General features: G+C 43.8%; 1 protein-coding gene across 1 annotated transcript in view; it reads right to left on the bottom strand.

Annotated features, from left to right (window-relative positions):
* Window positions 1-8,149: 8,149 nt before the first annotated feature.
* LOC137529121 (phosphoglycerate kinase) overlaps window positions 8,150-19,142 on the bottom strand; it is a 41,958-nt gene continuing 30,965 nt past the window's right edge. Inside the window, exons 8-11 of the mRNA XM_068251106.1 lie at window positions 15,395-15,574; window positions 13,800-13,977; window positions 11,201-11,299; window positions 8,150-8,581 (exon numbers count right to left, since the gene is read on the bottom strand). Coding sequence (XP_068107207.1) covers window positions 8,541-8,581; window positions 11,201-11,299; window positions 13,800-13,977; window positions 15,395-15,574 — 498 coding nt within the window. The 3' untranslated portion in view covers window positions 8,150-8,540. The remainder of the gene's footprint in view (window positions 8,582-11,200; window positions 11,300-13,799; window positions 13,978-15,394; window positions 15,575-19,142) is intronic.

Raw genomic sequence — 19,142 nt, 5'->3', positions numbered from 1 at the left:
TGTCTGGTATCTTATTTGGACTTCATGGTGTTGTTGTTCCCAATATTCTCTTAGACAACCTCTGAGGCCGTCACAGAGCAGCTGTATTTGTACTGACATTAGATTACACACAGGCGCACTCTATTTAGTCATTAGCACTCATCAGGCAATGTCTATGGGCAACTGACTGCACTCAGACCAAAGGGGGCTGAATAATTACGCACACCCCACTTTGCAGTTATTTATTTGTAAAAAATGTTTGGAATCCTGTATGATTTTCGTTCCACTTCTCACGTGTACACCACTTTGTATTGGTCTTTCACGTGGAATTTTAATAAAATTGATTCATGTTTGTGGCAGTAATGTGACAAAATGTGGAAAACTTCAAGGGGGCCGAATACTTTTGCAAACCACTGTATGTCATATAAGTACAAAGTTGATAATGCATTTTGTTAATGAAGTTAACATAAAAAGAGCCTATACATCACAGTATTTTGTCAGGTTATAGACGCAGCCTGACACATGTTTCAAGGCTTGAGGGCAGACACTTCTTCAGAGGCAAGTAATTGTCCCAGTGATTATACAGTACAGGCAAAGAATCCATCAAACAGGTATTTCAGACAGCCAAGCAAGATCAATTGAAGTATATATCCAAAAATGAGACTATGGCCTCAATTCACTAAGATCATGCTGGAGATAATAAGGCAAGAGAAAACTTACCTCCACTAGTAAGAGAGTTATCTTATCTCTTCATTCCTTACGTCAGTGGTTCCCAACCTTTTCCGGCCCGGGGAACACTTTCTGACCAAATTTTTCTCCGGGGAACGGGGGGGAGGGGGGGGGGGGGGTGTTTGCGCGACCTAGTGGACAGTGCCGTGCGCAGCAGGCTATGGGGGGGGGGGGGGGGGGCTGGGGTGCGGCTGCATAGCTAGCATAGTTGCCCCAGTGTAGGAGGGAGTTTAGTTGCCTCAGTATAGCTAGTATAGTGCCCCAGTATAGCCAGTATAGTGCCCCCAGTATAGTGCCCCCAGTATAGCCAGAATAGTGCCCCAGTATAGCCAGAATAGTGCCGCAGTATAGCCAGAATAGTGCCCCAGTATAGTGCCCCAGTATAGCTAGTATAGTGCCCCAGTATAGCCAGTATAGTGCCCCCAGTATAGCCAGAATAGTGCCCCAGTATAGCCAGTATAGTGCCCCAGTATAGCCAGTATAGTGCCCCAGTATAGCCAGAATAGTGCCCCAGTATAGCCAGTATAGTGCCCCCAGTATAGCCAGTATAGTGCCCCCAGTATAGCCAGTATAGTGCCCCCAGTATAGCCAGAATAGTGCCCCAGTATAGCCAGTATAGTGCCCCAGTATAGCCAGTATGGGTAGGTGGTGCCCCCCGCCCGTCCTGTTATTACCTTAACAGCTGCCGCTCTCCCCTCTCCAGCGCATGTGTTTATTCAAGGCAAGCAGCGTATCTCCTGGCTGCTCTGTGATGCGACAGGAAGCAGGGCAGCGGCTTCCTGTAGTGGCGATGTGTATCGCCGTTACTATGGTAACCGAGCCCTGATTTATGCGCATCACAGAGCAGCCGGGAGATACGTTGCTTGCCTTAAATAAACATATGTGCTGGAGAGGGGAGAGCGGCCGCTGCTAAGGTAATAGCAGCGGCGGCCGCGGGGACGTGCGGGAGGGGGGGGAAGAGGACGGCACACCAGGCAACATGCCGCGGCACACTGGTTGAAAAACGCTGCCTTACGTTACCTCTTCTGTAGTTAATTTACCTCCTCTGTAGTTAAGTTACCTCCTCTGTAGTTATTTTCACATGCAGTTAATGAACAGCCTGTCTTTAACTCTGGAGTTATTTTAAGGATTAAAGAGTTAACTTAAAGACAGAAGAGTTAACTTTAGGTTTGCCTGAGGTAAAATGTTTCCTGAATACTACATGCCTTATCACCATGGTAACAACTCTAGAAGAGTTATTAAAGACAGGAGATAAGATTAGTGAATTGAGGCCATAATGTTGACAGTGAATAAGGGAATCAGGCCTGCTGTTTCTCCAGTGTAGTCAGGGTCGGATTTAGCACTAGGTACTGTAGGCTCGAGCCTACAGGCACCATGTTATCAGAGGTTGTCGAGCAGCAGCGGCATGCATGCGGCCGCCCCACTCTGCAGTCCATCCAGCTCTGACTGCACCTGTGAATTGATTGGTCCTGGCGTCCCACCCACCTTAGCCCTGTATTACAAACCTGTTCCTGCACGCCGGCCAGGGTGTAAGAAAAGCCAAGGTGGAGGAAGAAGTGGAGCAGGAGGGGGTGTGCTGAGGCATACATGCATCAGAGTATAAAGAGCAGGAGAACCTGGAGTATGAAGCAGCATTTATGTCACAGTTGGATGCTGACAGGTTAAACTGTGGCATACGCGGTGCTTCATATTCTGGATTTCCAGGAGTCAGTGGTGCTGATTTTATGACAAATTAAATGTTACATTTTATACCTGAATTACTGGCACACCACAGTTAAACCCTCCCAGTTTTTATTGCTGATTGATTGACCACACATTTCCCATATGTACAGGGGTATCTTTGCAATCAGGTTATTGTGAGACAAACTTTTTACAGTTTCTTGCTGAAATAAACAAATCTGAAGAAAAAAAAGTATCCCCTCCGGTGCCTTACAACCAACACAGAGAGGACCTAAACCCAGTGAGGAAGATAATGTATAACTTTATTCAGCCCATTCCTGTTCTCACCACACTTGAGAGGAAATGTCTCGCACAGCAGTTGAGCCCTCTGCTGGGCAAACCGTTCAAGTACATGTTAAAAATGAAAAAAAAAAAAAAATCATCTTCTGGCAGAGATGAAAATGTATTTTTCTGTCATAAAACAAACAAACCATCCAGTTCTCATGGATTTTCATATCCTCTTACAAGTTAAGACATTATTTTAGAAACTTAAAAGAATAGGGAGTTAAATACAATTAAGCTGGCAATGCAAGGGTCACTTTTACTACTTCTACTACTTTACACAATTACTACTACATACAATTGAAAAGGGAATGGTGAAGTAATGCTATAATACAAATAATAAAATATGCTTCAAGATTACTGCAACTTTGGTAAAGAATCTTACATTAGACAGGTTCTCTTGACTAATGCCAAGTATTGTTAACACTGCGTTATTGATAAACTGCATTTCAGAATATCTCACTTCCGAGACATCTCTTTAAACTATTAATAATTAACCATTTCTAGGCTTAAAAATAAGACGTCGTTTATACTACATGAATTTTTTGTTTTCAAATAGCGAAAAAATGTGCTTGTTAATGAAAGTCTAGGGCTCATTTCCATTACACGCAAATTTTCATTTGCGTTCTGCATTTTGTTTTCTTGCACGCTACACTAGTTCCCATACAGTAGTTCCTACATGATGATTCTCAATAACGGCACATATGATATGCAAAAAGTTTGCATGCATTTTACAACGGAAGTAAAGGAGAAGGAAGTTGTCATACAGTATACGCTAACCACACGCAAAATGTTGTGGCAGATCCACACATTCTTCTTTCTTGGTTAAGAAATGTATGTATGTATGTATGTATGTATGTATGTATGTATGTATGTATGTATGTATGTATGTATGTATGTATGTATGTATGTACACATACACATGTATACATATACACACACACACATACATACATACATACATACATACATACATACATACATACATACACACACACACACATATATATATATATATATATATATATATATATATATACACACATACATGAGTTTGTTTACTTAACCCCCTTGCCGTTCCAATTATTGCAGCAAGGGGGCAGCGCAGCACTTTACTTTTTTAAATCATGTAGCTAGCCTAGCGCTAGCTACATGATAGCCGCTGAGCAGAACGGGATTTCCTGCATGGCTTCTCGCGTCGCCATGGCGACGATCGCGATGCCAGAGGGAGTCCCGATCCACCCCTCAGAGCTGCCTGGCAATGATTGGCCAGGCTGCACAATGGGTCTTGGGGGGGGGGGGGGCGGCGCGGCGGGTAGCGGCAAATCAGCGGCGATCGAGTTATGCACGCAGCTAGCAAAGTGCTAGCTGCGTGCAATTAAAAAAAATTGTGAAAAAAATCGGTCCAGCGGGGCCTGAGCAATCCTCCTGCGCAGGTTACCCCGAGCTCAACTGGGGATAACCGGCAAGGAGGTTAAAGAGAACCAGAGACGAAGCACCCTCATGTATTTTACCATATATATCAGTGGGAACATTAGTGAAAACACCTACCCTGCTCTCTGTTTCATTCTTCACTGCTCAGCCTGCTTCTAATCAGCCCTGATAAATTCCCCGACTGAGCATTGTCTGGCTTTGCTCAGGAATTATTATAGCTGCGTCTGTCTTCTCTGATGTCTTTTCAAGCCCAAGCCTGCCCCCTTCTGGCTCTGCTATAATTATTCCCGAGCAAAGCCAGACTGAATGCTCAGTCGGGGATTTTATCAGGGCTGATAACAAGCAGGCTGAGCAGTGAAGGCAGGCATACATGGGGCAGTTTATTTTCATTTAATCAGTTTGTAGGAGGCATAAAGCACTTTTTGAAAGAGCTATAAGGCGCTAACAAGGGAAACAGGAAATTTGGGCACTGTCTGCCATGGGTGCCCATAGGAATATTGGTTAAAGTAGGAAATTTGGGTACAAGCACCCACTTTCTCAAGCACCTCTGGCGGCCAAATTTCAATCAAATTTGTAATTCAAAATTCCTACTGGTGCCTATAGCGCCACCCATATTTTTTTTTATAGCAAACAAAAAGGTTTGTATTTTGCAGCCGATTTGCAAGGGTGGGGCAGCCGGTTAAGGTTATCCGTCAGGAAGAAGGGATTTAAGATTAGAGGTATGTGTCGGGGGTGTTTTAAGGTTAGGCATGGGGGGCGCAAGGTTAGGGATTGGCAGGGGGATGTGGTTCGAATTAGGCATCAGCAGGAGAAGTGGTCAGGAATTGGCAGGAAGAGTGGGTAAGGTTAGGCTTTGGCGGGTTCTTTGTGAGAGTAGGGTTTTGTTTAACTGAAATTATTTCATATATGGAAGTCGGTCTCCCATTTTCTGTGTCCTGTGCGACAGGTTAAAATTTACACAGTAATATCCCGTCTCGCCAATACCTTATGGGGATGCATGATGCATGCCAAGAGATGTAGTTCGTTGACGTTGTTAAGTCTCCTGGCCAATAAATCTAATCATACCAATGGGAACTACATCTCCCAACATGCATCGCAGCTGCTGGGGACATGGGACATTACTACTGGAACCTGCAGCTCTGTGGCACAGGAACATAGAAAATCGAGCCCTCCATAAAGGCGGAGAGGGCGCCCCTAAGTAAAAGCCTGCTGCAACCTCTAAAGCCCCTACAATTTAAGAACCGCCCTTGTAGTGAGGTTCATTTAACAAGTTTTTTGTTTTTTAAAATAGTGCTCAATTTGCTTTGAAGAAGGTAAAGATTATTTCAGAAAGCTTATAAGAAAAAACAAAAAATAATAACTATGCCAACCAATGTGTTAGTGTCAAAGTACAGTAAGTGTAAAACCACTTCTGTTTTCCACAGGTAAAAGGAGACATAATGTAACCACTACTTTTTTATGATGAGGGGTAGAATCTCTTATCTATTACAGTAAACAAATTTATTTTACATCATAGTAGAAGTAGAATATTAGGTTTGTTATTAACAGTGTATCCTGAACAATACTTCACTTCCATAAAGAAGGCCCATCATTATGATCATCCCTGTGGCTGGCAATGCCCTTATTCTGTCCTCCAGGGGTCACTCTTGCTCTGTGTGTGAAATTTCAGAGTGAGGCAAAGGAAGCATGCCATACACTTATTTTAATTGCATTAAATAAATTCAATCAAATCTAATAAAAAGCCACTGAAAATCATTGAACAAACTTTTTTTCCAGAGCGACATGGGTGAGCTCCAGTGGGCTGCACTGTGAGCCAAACAGTGATCATGAAGCTGAAAATGACTGTCTCCAGATAAGGACCATGGTACCTTTGCCTGGAGTTCATGCAATAAACCGTAAAGATTGTAGACCCAGGTCCATATGCAATTCACCATTTCTCCCAAGTTTTTTACTAGGTGATATTTTCACAGCCTTTGAAGCCACCAGCAAGCAAGAAAAAAAGAAATGCTCAAAATAAATTTTGATGGTACGTTTTCATCTCATTTTTTGTACTTTTAATTACAAAGTGCTGAAAATTATTTTAAAGAGAAGATAAAAAATAAAATCAATCTGTTAGGAGGTAATTCAGGAGAAAAATGAATTGGATATGGGCCCTGTATTATGTGAGAATAGGACACCCAGGACCAAAGAATGAGGCACCACAAACTAGAAATTTGCTACATTCCTGGTAAGGGGTGGAATTAGCTGCAGCATGGGTTTGTCAGTGGTAAACTTCCATGTCAATGTCCAGCATGACCACTGACCTGAGGTCAGCTGGCAAATAGGGATGGCGTTCACCACAGCTAATGGGTTCACAAACGCATGTTCACATCAGGCATGGTGGCTTGTAAACGCTAATAAAAAGCTCAGGTCAGGGGTCATACTTGACATAGAATGGAAGTTTGCCACTGGTAAACTCATGCGGTGTTCAATTCCATTCCTAACACCTGGTTCTGGAGCTTACAGATGTCGGTATGGTGAAGAGAAGGCCTCACCTTTCCTACCTACAGAAAAGATCATCTGTTGGGAGTAAACAATATAAGGCAGGACTGCACTAATCAGTCCTTGTCCAGCACTGGGGAAAGGAAAAAGGGATGGGGGGGGGGGGGGGGGGGGTCCACGTTTAGGCTTTAGACTACCGGTTAACTTTTGACCAATCAGGAGACTGAAGATCTTTACCCGGTAACTCGCCTATAGAGGGAGAGGGGCTGAGGAGGCTGACATGCAAGTGAATCCGTTTAGTAAGCCACATACAGGAGATAAGTCTCAGAAAACAATCAGCAATCGATCTGCGGTGATATTTATTAAACCGTTTGCAAAAGACTCCCAAAGGTAGCAACAAAAAGATATTTGTCTCTCAATCTTTCAACTCCATCCCAGCGATATGGTCTGCCGACCATCATAACTTAAGCAAGGTATATGATTTGGCCATATATTTACTTGCTTTTTTTCACACTTGCTGTGGTAACAAAAGTTACACAGACTACAAAAGCATTTCTTAGGTCTTTTGCATGAATTGATAGTTTTCATGTGTACAGCATCGTTAGAACAATCTGTTGTTCAAACCTTCCTGAAATACCTATGCAGCAGATTTATTCCTAGGTTTCTTTTCATGTGACGGGTGTACCTGAAGTGAGGATATGAGGGCTGCCATATTTTATTTCCTTTAAAATATTGCCAGTTGCCTGGCAGTCCTGCTTATCCTCTGCCTCTAAAAGGTACATCAGGGCCACTTGGTGGCCAAGCGACCATCTGATTTGATTATTATTGAAGCGGATGAAAATATGAGCCACCAAAAGCATGCCTGATCAGCGAAGCAACCAATTCTGGCCCAAAATTGGTTGCATGTATCAATCGGACACGCTCATTTGGGTGCATGTCAGTAACAGCATGCGATATCAGGACAAGTTATGAATGCGGCAGACCTCCCCCCTTCCCCCCCCCCCGACACTGCCCCCCCCCCCCCCGACACTGCCCCCCCACCCCACAGTGTAAAATGAGAGAGATCTGTTGGGTGCCATAAACAGCAGGCCGATTCCCAATCAATTTCATCATGAAATTTGGGAATTGGCCTAGTGACGTTGCCTCGCCAATCTTGGCCCTGTAACCCCATTGTAAAGTGTAAATAGACTAGTAGGTGTCTGCCACAGTCTCCTAACATAGATGCACCTCACGTGGTTGCCGACGTATTGTACGTGGGCGCATGTGATGTCACACACGCACCCATGTATACACAGACAACCACATGTGGTGCGTGTATGTGAGGAAGGACGAAGGAGACAGCTGTGGACTCCGACAGGTAAAGTATACAAAGGAAGTGCTGTGGAAGTGTCAAGGAATGCTTCACTCATTTGTCAGGGCCTGCAGTTTCCACATGTATTGGAAATTCCAGCATGAGATACACCAACATAAGCAGAGAAAAGAAAAAAAAAAAAAAAAAAAAAAAACACAACTCATGTACACAAGATTTTATACAGCATCTTTATTATTTAGTAGATGTTTCTGGGGTGCCCATATAGTTTCCTGTAAACAACATATATATTGGTGATGACCTAACAAAGAGACCCACATATATACATCTGAGTGAAAGAAAATTACACTATGGAGCCTACAACACACTCTGTCCAGACAAGCTAACAAATGGGAACAGGAGGGGGGGCTTGGTTATTAACCCTGTTGCTACCAGAGACCCCATCAATACAGTACAAGGAGGTTGCCACTTTATCTTGTGTTGAGTTGTGAGTTGAATTTGCAGTAAAGTGCTTGTGGTTGCATCAGGTTCTGGTTTCAGGGTTCATTCCCCAGGACTGATCCAATGAGGTTCCTCTTCTGATGAATGGTTTGTTCTGTGAAAGGGTTTACACACTGCTCAGAGCATCAACTCCAGGAAGTACTTTACCTGTAAGGAAGAAATTAAAAAAAAAAAAAAAAAAAAAAAAAACACATGTAAGAAATCCTGGGGAGATTGGAAAACTTGGAACTTTTTGTCTTTCAACTTGTGAATCATCTCTAACTGTAGAATGACTTTAGATTTGGCCTTATACAGATTGATGGTCAACAATTGCATCTCAAAAGCAGCAATGTAGATTTTTGTTACTGCTGCAGGAAAAAAGACCTATTGCTCCCCCTGTACTGTAACTATACACTGGGAAGAGTTATGTACGTTTTTGCAGTGTGGAACATGCATATGATTTTTGGCAAGTGTGACCTCTGCCCAAAGCAGAGTACCCAACTGAAGATGAATCTAGGAATTTGGCAATGAACAATTTTTACCCAAATAAATCTTCCAAAATTGCATACTGTGGAAACTATGGGCTCGAATGAGCATTTATATACTAACTGTAATTTGCACGGAAGGCAGTGGGAATCTGAACAATCGCTTGTTCAGTGATCCCTTATGACAGTCGCTCAATATAAACCATAATTATGGGTACTCTGATTTAACATAAAATTGAATAAAATTGTTAGGGCCCGTTTCCACTAGGAGCGGCTACATAGCCACATTGCACCGCGGGTGTCCTGAAACACATGCACGGCAATGGAAGAGTTTCCACTGCATGCATGTTGTGCGGAGCGATCCAAGAATGCTGCAGATTCTCACACAGCCGCATCCGCGTCCCATCTCCTCCATGGACTTCCACATCGGGAGATGCGGAAATGATGCGATGCGGCTAGATAGCCGCATTCGCATCACTTTGTAATGGAAACCGGCCCTTAAACAATGTTATAAGGATATCAACTGCAGAAGAGACTGGCTATAGACTTAAATACAAAGCCTACATGCAGCAAGTTAGAATAACACGATCGGTTACGGTGAACAGCCCCATAGCCTTTCTATGGGCAGCGAGTTGAAATGTAGAATTATTCTGCACCGCAACTAATCAGTTGCATTGCTGAAAAATTCTGCATGTCAACTCACTGCCCATACAATGCTATGGGCCTGTTCACAGAACTGAGTGGTGGCTGATCATTTTATTCTAACTTGCTGCATGCAGGCTTTGTATTAAAGGCAATGTCCATTCTACATTGCAGATCACAGTCATAACGCATGTGTTATGCAACTGAGCACTGAACCGTCCTAGCCTTACCCCTTTGCTTTGCAATAACACACCAAAGAACTGCATAAACCGATAAAAGCAGAGAGGTGGTCACAATTGGTGATGATCAGCATTCAATAAGCAGCAATTTTGCTACTCACACTCAAATTCTATGAAGTGGTAAGGGTGACTCTCCCCCCCCCATACACACTTAGAATTTGTAAAAGAATGACAGTGTAATCGGTCATATGTTGTACTTCATTTTAAAGACAGATCTCTTCATGTCCTCACATGCAAAACCTTAGAACTGAAAGAGAGCAGGTTTTCTTTTTCACGTGACTGAGTGCATAACGTATATACTTGCAAGCAAGCCGAATTTTTGACCTCCAAAAAGTGGCCCAAAAGTTGGGGGGGGGGGGGGTGTTGGCTTGCTTGTGAGTCATGTGGTCCGCCCCCCCCTCCCCCCGCGGCTATCACCTTAGCCGGCGCCGCTTCCTCTATTCCCCACTCCTGCTCGCTCGTAACCAATTCACAGCAGCGCTCTCCACGGCTGATGTGATGAGGCAGAAGCAGGAGAGAGAGCGGTTCCCATAGTAACCGCCGATACACCTCGCCGCTACAGGAAGCCGTGCTCTCTCCTGCTTCCTGCCTCATCACAGCAGCCGTGGAGAGCGCTGCTGTGAATTACTTACGAGCGAGCAGGAGAGGGAAATAGAGGAAGCAGCGGCGGCCAGGGAGAGGGGGTCGTTGAGGCACTACTTAACCGTACTGGGGCGCTATACTGGGCACTACCTACCCATACTAGCTATACTGGGGCACTACCTACCCATACTAGCCATGCTGGGGCACTATACTAGCCATGCTGGGGCACTATACTAGCCATGCTGGGGCACTATACTAGCCATGCTGGGGCACTATACTAGCCATGCTGGGGCACTATACTAGCCATGCTGGGGCACTATACTAGCCATGCTGGGGCACTATACTAGCCATGCTGGGGCACTATACTAGCCATGCTGGGGCACTATACTAGCCATGCTGGGGCACTATACTAGCCATGCTGGGGCACTATACTAGCCATGCTGGGGCACTATACTAGCCATGCTGGGGCACTATACTAGCCATGCTGGGGCACTATACTAGCCATGCTGGGGCACTATACTTTTGTGGATATCTTACCAGGCTGTTAAATGACAATGCTGAGCCACTAATTGCCACAACTTACCATATGTGCCATTACCTGCAAAGTCTATTCAATGTCGCCATAGATACAGGAATGTTACCTAAATGCACAGCCAAAGAACCCAGCATATATTCATCTGTAAATGTCTATGGTCATCTGTGCAAACAGGCAGACACTTGCTGCTTACTGGTCTTTTATGTGCAGTAAAAAGAATGAAGTCTATGGGTGGCTTCAGACATAAAAGGCTGTCTGTATTAGAAGAAATAGAGCACACAGTTGTAGTGCCGCTCATCATTACCTTCCAGCAGTTCCAAGCTGGCTCCTCCTCCAGTGCTCACATGGCTGACTTTGTCTTCTGTGTCCCACTTTGCGCAGCAGGTTGCTGTGTCTCCACCACCTGTTAACAGACAAACCAAATTCTTCTGTCTGAGGTTTCCACTTAGCCAGCCCCCCAAAAAAGGAGGTCTACATGTAGTCTCAGCCACAAGGAGCGAACTTGCTATTAGGGCTGGAACCCACAAGGGCGATTTTGAGAGCATTTTTTGGAGCGTTACAGAACGCTAGCGTTTTGCCAAAAACGCTCAGCTAATGTAAATGGATGGGGCAACTTTCACTGGAGCGTTTGCGATTCCTCAAATCGCAAACGCAGGACATGCAGCATTTTGGGAGTGTTAGCACTTCAATGTAAAGTATATAAACACTGTCGTAATCGCTCATCAAAACCTGCATGGAGCGATTTTGCTAGCGTTTTAACGTTACCACACACTAACAAAATTAAAATTGGAAGGACCAATCAGACTTTAAAATGCTAATTGCTACACAATTGCAGGCAAATTGATACACTTTGTAAAATCACTTCCTAAACCGCTCATGAAACTGCTGACAAACTGCTCATACAAAATGTTAGCTCTTGCGATTAGCGATTTGCAGTGGGTTCCAGGCCTTAGGGCTCTTTCACATAAGACAACGCGAGCAGGAGCCGTTCTCCTGCACGCGTTGTCTGCCTGCGGCGTGTCGTTGGGTATCTGCGGTGCGACGCAATCAGCAGCGGTAGCTGGTAATAAAACTCGACGGAAAACGCCGGCTCGCAGGTACGTTGGACGAAAAACTGCGCCCGGGTGCGTCGGAACCGCAACGCATCGAAACGGAGTGTCGGGTGTGAAAGTTAAAATGAAAGTCTATGGACTTTCATTTTACCTTGGTTAACGCAAACGTTAGCCGTTTGCGTTAACGCACAAAATCGCCGCAAGTGAAAGAGCCCTTAGAGATGGTGAATGAGATGCAAAGAACTCTGGCTTGCTAATCTAATGCACCTTGGAACTGGGCCAATCAAAATGGCCAGGAAATGCATTGGAGTGGCTATCTTGACATTTAATGGAGGCTGGGTGGCAAGGGGGAAACCATTTTATATCCAGGAATGGCATGTCAAAAATCTTAATGGATGTGGTTACAAGAAAATGTTATTGTAACATTGAGGAAAAATAACAATCCCAGTGTTGTATAGGATCGCTGGGAAACAGGAAACAAGGAGGCTTATGGTGCAGGATGTCTGATAACTGACAACGGTTGAATTTTATACTCACAAAAAGTGGGCTGCAACCTACAAGCACCAACAGGGCCTGCGGGGATACATCCACCCCTGCTTGGGTCTCCAGGTGCTGTAAGGACAGGAACTGGATGGTCGCACTAAAATTATCACCTGTACATTTTTGTAGGGGTGATTAAAAAAACAGAACCTCGGAATAGAGGTGTAGCAGTAACAAGCTGGTTTAGAGGGGGCTCAATGTATTGTATACTAGTATGAGTATAGTTACAATTAAGAGGAGAGGTATATGCTCTTACCTGTCCTGAAGTAATGGTGAACCAGAGTAACTGGAAAATATATATTTTTTATTTACCACTAAAAGGACACAGAGTTTTGCATGTCTCAGCCCACGTCTTCAGGTGTGTATTAAAACCGTGCCTTCACATTTGAGCCCCAGACTTTATGGCACGGTTTATATAAAGACCTGAGGAAGCAGGCTGAGACCCGCGAAACTTGTCCTTTAAGTGCTAAATAAAAATACTTTCCAATTACTCTGATTCCTCCCTACGTCTCCAGAAGTAAGAACATATACCTCTCCTCTTAATTTTAAAATTATACTCACACTAGTACTTATTGAAAACATTGGGCGCTTCTTAGCTTGTATCACTTACAGCTAACACAGGAGAGAAATCCCTTTAGCACATCAGGTCATTTTCACACTATAAGGTGCACAACACTTTAAAGGTAGGTTATTTTACTCTGCGGTTTGTTGTGCACTTCCATGTCCCACAAAGCATCACTGCTGAATATGCAAATCACCCATGTTGCCCCTGATAGCTAAACACGCCTCCAGAATCGCTGAAATGCAATGTGTCAGCTTGTTAATATTACATAGCCAGAAAACACCGGTTTTGTTTTTTAGTAAGGAGGCTTTTTGGTCTTTCAGCCACTCACACACTCCTAGGAGTTGTGGTTCACTATGAGCTTGTTGGGCAGTCTAACTCTGGAAGCAGGTAGCAAACCTTTTATCTGCATGGACACCCTTCATAGTGGATACATATTACATGCCAGTGACCAGCATGTAAAGTTTCACTTTCTGTCTACAGTGTGCATCAATGCCAGTTTTGTTATCAGATTGTAGCTTCACCAAAGATAGGAGCCAGGACAGCAAGAGCAGAAGGAATTTGTGATCGGAGACAAGTTCCTGGATCACAATTCACCAAATACAGAGCAGCTGAAACCAGAGGATACTTTACAAAGGCAATTAAACTATGCAGTTTTTCTTAACTACCCCTTTTAAGTGCCACATGCAGACCTCTATCTCAGGAGGGATAGATGCTTTCAGTGGCTATATGTACGAGACATCACTCACCTATGATTGTGATGCAGCCTTTTCCTGTCACTTCCACAACTTTGTCCATTACGGCTTTAGTTCCTTTAGCGAAGTTATCCCACTCAAAGACACCAACTGGACCATTCCAAACAATCTGCTTGGCTCTTCCCACAGCTTCCACAAACAACTTCATGCTCTCTGGTCCACAATCAAGACCCTGAACAAGGATATCAAGTTGCATATCAGAAAAGAGGCACAGTTCACATGTATACAATACTAGAATCAGCTTCAGTGGGCATTTATAATGCATAAAAAGTGCATTACAGTAACCTTTGGAGGAAAGGGACAGTGATAAGCAGGAGCTATGGAGGGAGATAGACAGAAAGGTCAGTAACATCTGCTGGAGAGGTAGATAACCGTATGGAAAGGATAACCGTGGTGGGAGCAGGAGCTGCTGGAATGGGGAGCATAATACATTAAAGTGGATTCGAGATAAACTTACTCATTGCATAATTGTGTTCCTTTCATATAGTTTATAGTGCATTCTTCAAGCCAAAGTATTTTTTGTTTTTGTTTTAATACTCTAGTTCCCTATAAACTAAACAAGCCTCACACACCGCTTCTCCAGTGCCTTGGCATTTAGACCCTTGTAGCAAGGGCTTATGGGAGCTCAGTCTGGGCAGAAGGATGAGGCGTTACTAGCCAGAGATTTCAGAGGCAGAGGGGGAGGAGGAGAGGGGAGTGAAGCAAAACATGGCTGCTCTCGTATCACAGGAAGAAATAATCATATACTGTTGAAGCTGTTTGCAGCTAGATTTGCTGTGTTAACTATCTAAACTTTAGATAAGATATATAGACAAGTTACTTGTTAGTTTTTCATCTCGGATCCGCTTTAAGTGAAGCTGCTGGAGGAGAGGGGTGGGGGAGGAGCCCAGAGAAGAGAGCGTCTGCAGAGAAGGAAGGCTTCTGAATAAGAGGGGCTGAACACAGGTCAGTATGGCAGAATGACATAAGCAGAGGAGCGTAGTACAGAAGGGGGAATACATCTGAGCGGTGAAACCCAGATGTGTGGCTGTAGTATGTGCTCCAATGGGAACTTTCTTAATGAATAGCAGTGTTGCCAACCCATCCCTTTAATTACTGACACATCTAAGTTATACAGGTTCTGGGGCTACTTACACATAATCCGTGCCTTAACTGCATCTACCTAGCCACGAAACCTGTATAATTCATATGTGTCAGTAATTAAAGGAATGAGCTAGCAACACTGATGGATAGAAAAACACAGAACAGAAGAAGCTGCAGAATTAACTTTTTTTTTTTAAAATTATGCAATCTTGCTTGAGTCTGAGTTGAGAAGGCTAAACTGGCTTCCTTGTGTTCACACCTAGGCAGCACACATTTTATAGGTCTGACTCAAAAGTAAACATTTTCGTTCCCAGTGTTCAATGAATGCTATCCATGTCTAGCTTTATGAGCCAGCCATTCTCGGAGGACATGGTCAAACATTAAAAAGGAACCACATAATGGACTGTTCATCACATGCATAAAAATTAATAAATCTGTATTTATAAAGTTTGCCACTTCTAAAATCAGCCTTAAAATGTGAAACGGTCCCCTTTGCAGAAACTCACCATCCATCCTTGTGGGATTCCATCAGCCACAGTAGCTTGTCCAGTCTTTGCATGCTCATCAAACTTGTCAGCTGTGGTGAAGTCTACCGGCAGAGTGATTTTTACTTTGTTTTTGTCAGCCTTAGCCATCAGGTCCTTCACAATCTTTGCTCCCTCGTCATCATACAGAGAGGTGCCAATCTAGCAAGTGGGAGGTGGAAAAAACAAAAACAGGACACTGAACAGGATGAAACCATAATTACAGCATACAAGTATAAATAAATGAATAATTCCCCCTCCACACTATCACTTTCTAGATACGATTGAGGAGCATTCACACTAGTGTGTTTCACTGACACATACATCAGCACAACACAATAAGTCTATGGCTCAATTCTCATACAGCCCGAGAATGGGACATGCCATTCCTCAAATGAATGTCAACATCTCAGCTGTATGGAAACACTTGCTAGGTTGTGTTGCATCACACCAAACTGCCATGGACTGAAATGAAAGGAATTACCGTAAGTGAAATCCACCCCTCTGGTAGCTGCTGCATTACAAAACAACCCAGTGGAGAGCGGTTGTGATCTGACTGTAAATACATGCAGTCTGTACTATCTATATAACTTGAGTAACAAAAACACCATGTGCGGTTATACAGCTAAATAATTATGTGGCAGAATGGGAAATCCAACAAATTAGGGCTAAATTTATTTTTAAAAAATGCACAAGAACGGGAACCTTAACTGAGAGGGATATGGATGTTTCCTTTTAAACAATACCAAATGCCTGACAGTTCTGCTGATAGCTTTGGCTGTAATAGTGGCTGAATCATACACCTGAAACAAGCATGCAGCTAATCCAGTCTGACTTCAGTCAGAGCACCTGATCTGCATGCTTGTTGAGGGGTTGTGGCTGAAAGTATTAGAGACACAGGATCAGCAGGAGAGTCAGGCAACTGGTATTTTAAAAGGAAAAATCCATATCCTTCTCAGTTTAGGTTAACTTAAATATAGGAACGGTTAGTGAATAAGGGCCACTGACACTATGCAGTTTATAAAGCTCCTACATGATACCTAAACTCTCCCAACATTTACCTAAAAAACAAGCAGTTTGCTTCACACACCTGACTGCTTTCCCCCCCCCCCCCCCCCACCACCACCACCAATTAACGAACCTCCAAGCTACCTCACTATGGTATGATGCACCCAGTGGCATAGCCAAGGAGCTTTGGGCCCCAGGGCAAGTTTAACATTGGGAACCCCCAGGCATTCTATACACAATTCTTATGGCACAACAAAACCTACCAGGGACATCCACAGTATGAGAAGTGTATGCAGAGGAGGAAAATAATTTGTTGGGGATTATCACTATTCAAAACTTCTAAAGAAGAATTGACCATTAACAGCATAGGAATAGGAATGGGGATGGGGATAGGGGCGCCCAGGCAGAATAAAAGAACTTAAACCCAACTGAAATCAAAATGGAGGGGGGGCGCTTACCTCAGGAATGACAAAGAATAGAAATTTGCACAATGGCAACACGTTTTGTGAGCTCATATAGCTTATCAAGCCAATTTTCAGTGCCAGCCGTATATCCTAGCCAAGCATTGGAGTGCATGGTTTACCAGAAGAGCACCATTGAAGAGCTAATACTGTGGTTGAAGGTGGACCCTAAGTGGGCCCCTTTAGCCCAAAGACCCTAATGCAGTCACTACCTCTGCATCCCCTATTACTACACCACTGGATGTACCCAAATGAAGGTTGCCAACTATACTACCTGACCAGTATTTTTTCTTTAATGCATCACAAGTTTGCAGGATTACTGATGTTCTAAAACTTAAAAAGAGGAACTCCGACCAAAAATTGAACTTTATCCCAATCAGTAGCTGATACCCCTTTTACATGAGAAATCTATTTCTTTTCACAAACAGACCATCAGGGGGCGCTGTATGACAGATATAGTGGTGAAACCCCTCTTACAAGAAACCCCTCCCACAAGAAAAGTATGTACTTTTTTTGGCAGTTTGTCTGTGAACCTTGTTACATTGTGGAAAATAGCTGTTACAGCTGTTTCCAACTGCCAAAAACCATGCAGCAGCTACATCACCTGCCAACACTAAAATGTTCACCGGAGTTCCTCTTTAAATAAAATCCAAGGTTAAGCAAGGTTACAAGTAAATACATCAAGATATGATTTACAGTTATCCAGCTACAACTGGTTGTGCAGTTAGAACACAACTGAAACAGATGCTTTGTGCTACATACATAACCGGTAAATCTGGTTACCAATAGCTGCCGGTGCTCAGTAACCTGCTCACATGTACTGGCAGATTTCTGTACAATCCATCCTAAACCTAGTACAATGTCAGTGTGCTCAGCAGTGTATGAAAGGAATAGCTGTGCAAGGGTGATCACACACAGGTCTCAACAATTACAGGCAATGCAAACCTGAGGTGAAAAAAAAAAATGCAACCATGTATCTACATTGCTAATCTAAGGGAACTTTGGCTCAAATTCCTTAGTTTTTATGCTTATGAAGCAGTCCCCCGCCCCCCTCATTACTCTGGCAAATGCCCCCCACAGCTACTTCCTGGTCGGCCGGGTCAGGCATTAGTGCGCAGGTACTGGCTGCACGCGTCCTTGATGATTGGGAGTGGCCAACAGGGCTCTGAGCATGACATCACAACTGCATCCTGCGCATATATTTTAGGTTTCAGCCCTGGTATCCTGCAACACTAAGGGCCTTTTTCCACTACACAGCTGAATCACAAAATCGCTAGTGATTTTTAAATAGCTAGGGTTACTACTTTATCATAGAAATCATGTGAAGTATTTTCCACTATAGTGATTTGATTTGTAAAATCGCAATCGCTTTCTGGAGCGGTTTTTAGAAGGATAATGCAAATGAAAAAAAACGCAATCGCTTAACAAAATCAATGGGGGAAAAAAAATAAAAATAATCGCAATGCAAGCGTTTGTGATTGCTAGTGGAAAAGGGCCCCAAGTCACACCGCATGCTGAAAAACAGATGCGTTTTAACTGATCTATAGCAATGCACTGTGAAAAGCTTTGTTAAAAACGCATTCAATGTACTGACCCATAGGGAAACATGGACACTGGACTATACATCAGTTGTCCATTCAGTTATAACTGACAGCAACTGATTCAATGGACCCATACAGTGATAAAACAGGTCAGTTATACATAGGACTGTGCCTAGAAAAACAAAAGCTAAAGAGCTAGAGCAGCATAGAGTTAAAGCTTAATTCCACAAAACAGTCCTGGAAATTGGGGGAGGGGTTGAGGCAAGCACCCAATGGGGCATGGTTTTCCCCTTTAGCCTCACTTTATAAAGGAACTTCAGCCTAAACAAACATACTGTCATTAAGTTACATTAGTTATGTTAATTAAAATAGATATAGATAATATAATCTCTAACCCACCCCATTATAAACCTGCCTGGCATTCTGATTCCCGTGGCCCTGCGGCTGCGGGAACGTTTTTTGCAAAAATTTTTCTTCATGTAGCTAGCCTAGCGCTAGCCACATGATTCCCCCCTCCCTGCCTTCCGATCGCCGCCGGCGCAATGACCCGTCCGGAAATCCCGTCCTGAACGGGATTTCCTTGAGGGCTTCCCCCGTCACCATGGCGACGAATGTCGTGACGTCACAGGGAGACCCGATCCACCCCTCAGCGCTGCCAGGCACTGATTGGCCAGGCAGCGCATGGGGTCTCAGCTGGGGGGCCCTGTATCGCGGCGGGTA

This window comes from Hyperolius riggenbachi, chromosome 8 (genome assembly GCF_040937935.1).
Source record: "Hyperolius riggenbachi isolate aHypRig1 chromosome 8, aHypRig1.pri, whole genome shotgun sequence".
Classification (NCBI taxonomy): Eukaryota; Metazoa; Chordata; class Amphibia; order Anura; family Hyperoliidae; genus Hyperolius; species Hyperolius riggenbachi.
Note: the sequence above shows the minus strand (reverse complement) of the source record. Positions and strands in the feature narration are given on the sequence as shown.